This window comes from Mytilus trossulus, unplaced genomic scaffold (assembly GCF_036588685.1).
Source record: "Mytilus trossulus isolate FHL-02 unplaced genomic scaffold, PNRI_Mtr1.1.1.hap1 h1tg000122l__unscaffolded, whole genome shotgun sequence".
NCBI lineage: Eukaryota > Metazoa > Mollusca > Bivalvia > Mytilida > Mytilidae > Mytilus > Mytilus trossulus.
The window spans coordinates 906,303-916,002 of NW_026963298.1; the positions used below are offsets into that span (position 1 = coordinate 906,303).

A 9,700-nucleotide genomic window follows, 5' to 3' on the forward strand; every position below is an offset into this window, starting at 1 on the left:
CTATGTTTTTGAAAACAGATAGATTGTCGTGGCAATATATGTAGCAGTTGTTTTATAAACATCCAAAAAATTGTTCTTAGTTTTAGGAATTAAATGGATGTACAATTCATTCAACTCGACGATGTTTGTTGTAACTTTAGTTCTCATTAAAATTCAAGGTGTTTCCCCAGAATTCCTGAACACTTGTCTCTATCAACCCTATACATATAAGAATTAGGAACCCGGGCTACACAGCTACTTTTGCATAGGTACTATTTCTGTACAACAAAATTTGTAGTACTGGAAATCTACTTTTAATATTCAGTACTATATTGTTACTTATTATTGTATTATTTAGGTACTTGTATATTACAGTACTTGATTTGTACTTGAAATTTAAGTACTACAGATTTTTGGTTACACAGTTACATTTTCAGCGTTTTGAAAGTTTGTCTGTTTCAAATGTCTTAAAGTTATGATGTTCCAACATGGAATACTGTGATCATTGTAGGTATTATTTTTGTACCAATATTACAAGTACAAATCAAGAACTGGAAAATACAAGTACATAAATATAACAATAATTTTAAAGTAAAGAAATAGTACTAAATATTAAAAGTAAATTTCCAGTACTGCAGATTTCTAGTACAGAAATAGTACATATGCAAAAGTAGCTGTGTACTCATGGTTAACAGTGTATGCTATCATAAGTTTAATAGCTGAAAGAAATAAAATAAATCATGACAATATTTTAATATCTATACATTATATAATCCAATACTTTGTTAATCAGTTATTGGTGATTGTAAAAAGTCTTTAAGGTGATTATCACTAAACAGCCTGAGATCAATGAGTTTTCTGATTGTTCTTTCAAACAGACAAGATGAGTATTCTTGATGCAGGGACACCATGTTACATTTTAACGCAACACAAATGATTTCTTCCAGTTTTACCAGATGGTTTACGTGGTCTTGTGGTACTCCTTGTCTATCTGTTAAAAGAGTATTAAAGAATTAATAGGTAAAGTATAATAATAAAACAACGACGGATATATGGTATCCATCCATGACACATACAAAAGTGCTTGCATAGCAAAGAAACACACCCTATCAAAATTGTCTATATGTCAAAAGAACATTTAAAGCAACACGACGGGTGCCACATGTGGAGCAGGATCTGCTTACCCTTCCGGAGCACCTGAGATCACCTCTAGTTTTTGGTGGGGTTCGTGTTGTTTATTCTTTAGTTTTCTATGTTGTGTCATGTGTACTATTGTTTTTCTGTTTGTCTTTTTCATTTTTAGCCATGGCCTTGTCAGTTTGTTTTAGATTTATGAGTTTGACTGTCCCTTTGGTATCTTTCGTCCCTCTTTTAATGAATTAATAGGTTAATTTTTGAAGAACAAAGGATATGGGTGTCCTTACCCGAGACAACAGTTTAACATCACCTCTTAGAAAGGCACACAGCAAAGAAATACACCAGATTCAAATGATTAGCGATTTTATTCTCAAAGTAACATAGTTGCCGTTAACACGATGGGGAAAAATCTAAACAAACTTAGCATTGCTGCAAGTTAAATACATGGTAGCAATAGCCTGACATCACACTTTTACAACATTTAAATAAGGATGTCAACAACTCTTCTTTTTAATTCAAAATCTTTTCAGACCTGTTTTAATTTCAGGACAATGATTTCGTTTAATGCCTTTACGTTAATGTACGAGAACGTTTTTTTACATATTTCATATATCTTATAATGAAATGTTTGAAAACAAATATTCTCAATGTGTACGGATGTGGAGCTGAATTTGCTTACCCTACCGGAGCACATGAAATTATTCCCAGAGTTTTGGTTGGATATGTGTCGCTCATTCAATAGTTCTCTATGTTGTGTTTTCCATTGTCGTTTCACTTGTTGTTTTTGTAGTGATTAAGATGATAACATAATGTTGACTGCTGTACCCCTATTTTTTGACATTTTTACCTGTTTTTGTGTCTGTTTGTTTTGTTTTCGCATCGTCGACAATGTAATAGAATTTGATGCGACTGTCATACAAGTGAGAGGTTAAGCTAGATATAAAACCAGGTTCTATCCACCATTTTCTACATAAGAAAATGCTTGTACCAAGTCAGAAATATGACAGTTGTTATCCATGCGTTTGATGTGTTTGAACTTTTGAATTTGCCATTAGATTTGGGACTTTCCTTTTTGAATTTTCCTCGGATTTCAATATTTTTGTGTTTTTACTTTTTATGCATATTATTGATACTCCTATGTCCTTTTTTGTTTCGTTGTTTACCATTCATTGTCAGTAAGTTATCGATATATGAGTTAAGATGTCGAATGATAATATTTGTTCAGATCTGTACATTTACACAGCTACTTTTGCATAGGTACTATTTCTGTACTATTTCTGTACTACAAATCTGTAGTACTGGATATCTACTTTTAATATTCAGTACTATTTTGTTACTTTAAATTATTGTAATATTTAGGTACCTGTATTTTACAGTACTTTATTTGTACTTGAAATTTAGGCACTACAGATGTTTGGTTACTACTGTTACATTTTCATCATTTTGAAAGTTTTCTATTTCAAATCTCTTAAAAGTTATGACTTTCATGGATTATTGCTATCACTGTTGGTATTGTTTCTGTACCAAAATATTTAGTACAAATCAAGTACTGTAAAAATACAAGTAAATTTCAGTACTGCATATTTTAGTACAGAATTAGTACCTATGAAAAAGTAGCTGTGTATTATATTTCTAAATTACCAAAAGAGTTTAATGATTCACACATACCTGGGGATAACAAGACCATTGCTGCTAGAAGACATATTTCTTGATCAGTTAAATTCAGAAGTTTGAACGAAACAGCAGACTTGAAAATACTAGAAATAAGATGTCCTATTTCTCCTCCATGGATAGAAAAATTCTTCATGGATGTATCAAGGTTGTATATTTCCCAGAATATGTCAGACTTGCGTACAGAGTACCAATATGTATAGTAAATAACAGCCATTTCTAACAAACATTGTTTGATCTGAATTTTTCTAAAATCATCTGGAAGTAATCCAAATGTGCGAATGCAATTAGAAAAGTCGACAATGAAGATAACAAGATTGGTTGTGAATTCGGAGTATAAGTTCCGTAAGCTACCATCGGTTATTTGCTCTGGATTCTGAAACGAAAATAAGATAAGATAAGATAAAGAAACTTGATTTTGATTCGGCATAAGTACAAATAAGCAACACAAGCTCTAAGGAGCTTTTGACCGAATATAAAAACATATAAGTAACATAAAACAGTGCATTTTGACATATAAAACAACCTGTAATACAAAGTTAAAAACTCACATACATAGCATGCAATACAAATAAGCAACTAATTTTCGAATAAAGTAAATACATGCTTGACCAGAGCAACCAAAAGCAGCATAAATAATAAACAGCTCAAGAATTATCTGCAAGCAGAATATCGACATTCCAAACCCTTCCAGGACTGAACAAGACTTTTAAAGAGAAGAATCAAATTGTTTATTTCTTAAAAAATCAGAACAGATCATAAAACATAACATGTCGAATTTATTGTACAAAGCACGACCAATAACATCATTTCAACATTTTCTTTCTAAACATATACTCATCAATGATACAAGAATTATAAGTTTGTATGCATGACACGACTTTCGATTTGATGAAAAAAAGCAGGGGAAAAAACAAATACAGAAAGACTTTAAAGAGCCCTGAACATTCCGATAGGGTTATGGTTTAAAAAAATCAAAATGAACTAGACCAACAGTACTGTCCAGTCTGTAAGTATATTGAGAGAAGAATGCAGTAAGTGGTTTAAATCATATGAATGTGTACGATGTTCTCATATTGGTCAATACATCAATTGCACTTCAGAATGCGTTATATGCTCTGAAGTTGAAATTTGGCGTTAAAGTACTTTCTCCTACACCTAGTGGGTCGTCTTCTTTGTTAGAATAAAAAAAAATTATATGTGTTTTAACTATTTGTTCTGTATGTCTGTGATATAAAAAAAAAAAAAAAAGAAGATGTGGTATGATTGCCAATGAGACAACTATCCCCAAAAGACCAAAATGACACAAACATTAACAATTATATGTCACCGTACGGCCTTCAACAATAAGCAAAGCCCATACCGCATATAGTCAGCTATGAAAGGCCCCGATAAGACAATGTAAAACAATTCAAGCGAGAAAACTAACGGCCTTATTTATGTAAAAAAATAAAGTGTAAGTTTACAGATTTCTGGGTACCAATTGATGTCGCAATAGAATTTGACTGTATTGGTTGCTTATCCAATGTTGTCATTATGATGGAGCTATATACAACTCTCCAACAAGTGGTAGATTGTGCAATCTTTAAAACCAGAACAAACCATTCTCTTCTGAAAAAGGCTGTACCAAGTCAGGAATGTGGCCGCTGCTATCACTTATTCTGGTGATTAACGGGGTTCGTTTGTTATATTTTAGTAAATTTTCGAGTGTAATTTCAAATCAAACTAATCTTATCGCATTTTATAAACAATTGCTTTTATGTGTTGTAAGGGAGACAATTCAAACATAACATGCCATCATTTAATCCATTATGTACTACATAATAAGATTAAGGTTCCCAGTCGGAAAATAACCGTTGTTATCCTTTCGTTTAATGTTTTTAAGCCTGAGATTTTTGCAATTTGATAAATGACTCTAATTTGATTTTTTCTCTGATTTTTTTTTTAAATTGTTATTAATGACACTAGTCCCTTACAACGACGAGTAAGGACAATTATTGTTTCAGCTAACATGTTGAGTTGTGTATTTGGCTTTTTAGTTCAAAACATGTAAATACATATTGCATCTAAATAAACAAAGTTAACATAGATTCACATTTAGATATATCATTCTCGTCAAATGACGTTTTCTTATTTATTATCATGTTGATTACACGTACTTGATAAACCCTGAAGGAAACGAAAAATACCTCAGGTACTATTTTTGTATATCCTTACAACAAGAAATAGCCACGGATGTTTATATAGACGACCAAACGACATATATAACATAATCAAATGCATGTTGCCTGGAAGACTCTTAATTTTCATTTTTTGAATAATTTATATTTAAATCAAGAAAGATCTTCAAAACAATTTTTTTCTATTTAATCAGTCAAACTTGATTTTAGATCAATTTGTCTTTTGTTTCAATGGGGTTTTTTTTCATGTATTTCTTCAATATCTTTTTTTTTTTTAATCTGTAGTATTCAAAATGCAGTTTTGAGCGTTCTAGAATAATCCATGAAAGTGTTTCTGGCGCATGACCTTATAAACTGTTCCAGTTTGAAGATAAACGTTATATAATGTTGTCGAAGTATATATCATTGCTACTATATAATCATCTTTGTACTGCAATATAAGATAATAGAAATACCTCAATTTTGGTAATTGTTTCTGACCGCTCGACAAATTTATTGTGAGCCTTCTGAAATCCCGCCAAAATAATGTTTGATATAATCTTTAACTCTTTGCTCACTGACTTTTGTTTACATGCAAATTTTCCACAAGTCAGTATTTTCATCGATAAGTCAAATTTCCATATCTTTACAAAATAAATATCTGAAAAGATTCCAAAAATAGCAATTATGAAATAAGTATACAGTTTCCTAATACAAGCACTTGAGTGATGATAATCATGAGTAAATTGTAAACTGCTTTAATTTAGTTATAAATTACAATGACAGGCGATGCATGCATAGCAGAAAGTAAATACAAAATTTTCGATCTTCGCGGAAATTATTTCTAAACAGAACTCTTCTTAGCAATTGGCAAAATTCTCATCTCAAACACATCAAGCGAATGGATAATAACTGTCATATTCCTTATTTGGACAGACATTCTCTTGTGCAGAAAATGGTGGATAACACCTGGTTTTATGCTAGCTAAACCTCTCATTTGTATGACAATCGAATTAAATTGCATTATATATATTGACAATGATTTGTGAACAAAACCAAACAGACATAATAAGTAAGCCTTTATAACGTTGTAAAAAGTAATGCACAAAAATTATCAACTTCAAGGAATTTCAAAACGGCAAATCCCTTATCAAATGGTAAAATAAAAATCTCAAACACTTCAAACGAATGGACAACAACTGTCATTTTTCCCGACTTAATACAGTCATTTTCTTATTTAGAAAATTGTGGATTAAATGATTGGTGGTAGTAACACACAGTCTCGCTACTTTTGATGTTTATGCGATTAGTATAAGTGTGTGATTAGTATTAGTGTGTGATTAGTATTAGTGTGTGATTAGTATTTGTGTGTAACCTTAGTAGGTTTCTTTCATATGATCAATATACGAAATTTCAACATCGGTTGAATATCGTCGCTTTAATCTCAACGAGTTTTAACGAGTTCAAAGAAGAACTTCACACCTATGATTCAACAGTTATTATAATCAATTACTTAACTGATATGTCGGTGTGTCAAATTATTTGTGAAATTATCCGCGGCCTTGGATCGTTAAATACCAGTCGTTTAATTTAGCGATTCAATTATATTCTCAATTTTGACTTATTGACGGTATGTATTATCACATTATCCACCCTCGGTCAAAATGACACCAACGGTACAAAGGACACGAAACCCTCCATTTGAATCAAAAAAGAAATGTAGAAAGTGATATTTAGTAAATCCAGAATGCATCATTTCTAATTAACATTACTTCAATTATTGATCGATATATGTTCTTGATAGAAACCGATGGATTTTGTTTTCTATTTCTTTGTCACACAACAAACGGATGTCAATAACAAAAAGAGGACAACACCACAGTAGTAAAATGAATGCTTCTTTAGAATACGATTTAAGACAACTTACCACAGTTTTCAAAGTAAACGCCCTCTTCTTTATTGACAGTTTTTCTTTGTTTCTTTTCTAGACTGCATGAATCTTTATTTGCTTTATTGGGACTCGCTCGATTTTCACATGTTGTCGACGATACATTGTCTGTATTTTTTCGCTTTGTTGCATTGACCATGCTTTTGGAGTTATACATTCGATTTAGTTTCACTCTGTTAACATTTGAATCATCCTTTTCGTTGAGCAAATTATTCCACTTAAGTTTATGGTTTGTCTCTGCATCATTTTCTACTAAATGATATGGTATAACATGTTCTCTATCTGTCACATTTACCAGATTAACAATAATAGAATTTCTTTTATGCTGTCTTGTTTTTTCTTTGTCATTATCCAGATGATCGGCTACGAAACTATCAATAACACAACATGTCTCGACACGTTCGTGACAACAACAGTTCTGGGCGCTTTTCTTAACACAGACGTTTTCGACACGACAGGAAACAGAACTTGTTGGGACACTGTTCCTACTACAGTTGATACAACCTTTCTGAGAAGCACCCTGTACTCTATCGTGCAAACCACCCTTTTTTACAATATCGTCTCTCTTCATAGTATTTTTTGTATCTGTACCGTTTGTGTTTACGTCACGAGAAAATTTCAGCTTAGTATATTGCTGTAACTTCCCTTCAGTTATCTTATTTAAACACCCGTCTTGGTATAAATCCAGGTCGATAACGGTTTCTGTTATATTCCGCATTTCCTGAATTTGGTTTAGACGATTTCCGCTGTTCTCAGTTGTCCCATCTTTCTTCTGAACTTTTTCTTTAGTTATTTTAGATGTCTCATTCTGATGGTCTCCTAACGACTCTCGAAATATTGAAGTTGAATCTAATTTTTGATCACGATTTACACTTTGTTTATTAATCATTCCAAATTTGTCTTCAGTGTTTGTATATATTCCGTCCTTTGACACAGAGTCACGATTTTCTGCAGCCAGTTCGTCCTCAAACGCAGAGTCAAGAAGTCCATGTATACCTTCTAAAACAGATCTGTTAAAATTCCCTCGATTTTTTCGATCCGATAAATTTTCCTTAAACTTTAAAAATTGCTCAGATCTTCGTTCTTCATTTTTCAAACCCTCTGACAGACTTCGTTGTATTTCTAATTCGTTCGTTTTAGTAACATTTTTTTCTATGTTATCATTGTTATAAGTTTGACTTTGAATCGATGTAGTCGACGAAACACCAAGTATAGTATCGTTAACTAATGATTGAAATGTGTGATGGTCTTTTGAATGTTCAAAGCAATTTTCTAAATCACTTACTGTAGAATTTTGATCATATACTAATACTTTACATTTTGAATTATTTTGTGAAAAATTATCTTTGATTGACGGTTGATGTGTGCCCCTTTTACCAACGTTTTCCTCTGAGTTTGTTATGTTATTGTTTATTGTCGTGTGTTTGGGCACCAGTTGATCAAATTTTGAATCGCTGTTTGATTGGTCATCCATTGACGACGTTTGATTGGTCACTGATTTTGACTCACTATTTGACAATTCGTCGATCAATGGCGTTTCATTGACGACTAACCCCTTCGATTCCGGGCGATTTATTCCCATTTCCTCATAAAATGTTGTTGACACTAAATTAAGAAGCATATGATGAACATTTTCGTCTTCTTTTGGCAAATATGACTTAGCTTTAGAAAAGCGATCGAAGCTTTTCGGAATATTTCGGGTTTTTTCCTCGGTACATTCTTTCAGATTAGATTGTTGATACAGGTTAAATTCGATATCATCAAAGACGTACTCATATTGGTCACTGATTTCCATAATTAATTGTCCTGTCAAACAAAAAAGTAGTATAAACCTTACAAGAGTAAATACAATTCTATATATATAGACATATAACATGTTATATTGGCATCGATAAAAGCTACCAATAAAAAAAATCAAATTCATATAGAAAGCACAAACACATCAAATGAATCGAAAACCACTGTCATATCCTGACTTGATACAGTCATTTTCTTATGTGGAAAATGGTAGATTAAACCTGGTTTCATAGCTAGCTAGATATCTCACTTGTATATCATTTGCTTAAAATTCAATTATTTTAACATTGATCTGTGAACAAAACAAAACAAAACAGTAACATGATCGTTGTTATCAATTCGTTTGATGTGTTTGAGCTTTTGATTTGCATTTTGTCTAGGGACTTCCGTTTAGAATTTTCCTGCGAGGTTCGGTATCTTAGCTGTTTTACTTTCGTTTTAAGTATTCTTCACCACAAATTCTACCCAATATATGTTAAAGTGTTTGTACAAAGTTGAATGTCACTGTCGAAGTGTTTCTCGTTTCTCGATTTAAATAAATTAGACTGTTGGTTTTTCTGTTGAACTTGTTTTACACTAGTCATTGTTGTGGCCCTTTAAAGATTGCTGTTCGGTGTGAGCCACGGGTCCGTGTTGAATACCGTTTTCTTTATACCTAAAACGGTCAAGAAAAAAAATAGTTTATCTTAGAAAAAAGAAAAAGATATAAACAAAAATAGCAATCTACGCGATGAATTAAAAAAAATAGTTCATGCTAAAACCTATCTATATTTTCTCGGTAAATGGGTTAATTAATTTATGCATGGATTTTCCTGACTCCTGGGGAGTTTTTACTATAGATTATTTACCAAAAAAAATAGTCATTTTGAAAATTTCTTCAAGTACTAAGTCGAAAATAAACAACGCTATGACAAAACATGTTTAAATTGTGTAGGTTAATGAATACTAGTTGATGACTAAGATTTAATGTTGCGGTGGACATATAATCAATAGAAAGTAGACATCAAAC

General features: G+C 31.9%; 1 protein-coding gene across 1 annotated transcript; it reads right to left on the bottom strand.

The window, feature by feature from the left end:
• Nucleotides 1-717: 717 nt before the first annotated feature.
• Nucleotides 718-8,368, bottom strand: LOC134700075 (uncharacterized). The gene is made up of 4 exons (XM_063561447.1): nucleotides 6,874-8,368; nucleotides 5,423-5,607; nucleotides 2,785-3,163; nucleotides 718-970 (listed from the first exon to the last, which is right to left on the bottom strand). The coding sequence occupies exons 1-4, from the start codon at nucleotides 8,366-8,368 to the stop codon at nucleotides 765-767; spliced, it is 2,265 nt and encodes a 754-aa protein (XP_063417517.1). The 3' UTR covers nucleotides 718-764.
• Between the last annotated feature and the right edge of the window lie 1,332 nt (nucleotides 8,369-9,700).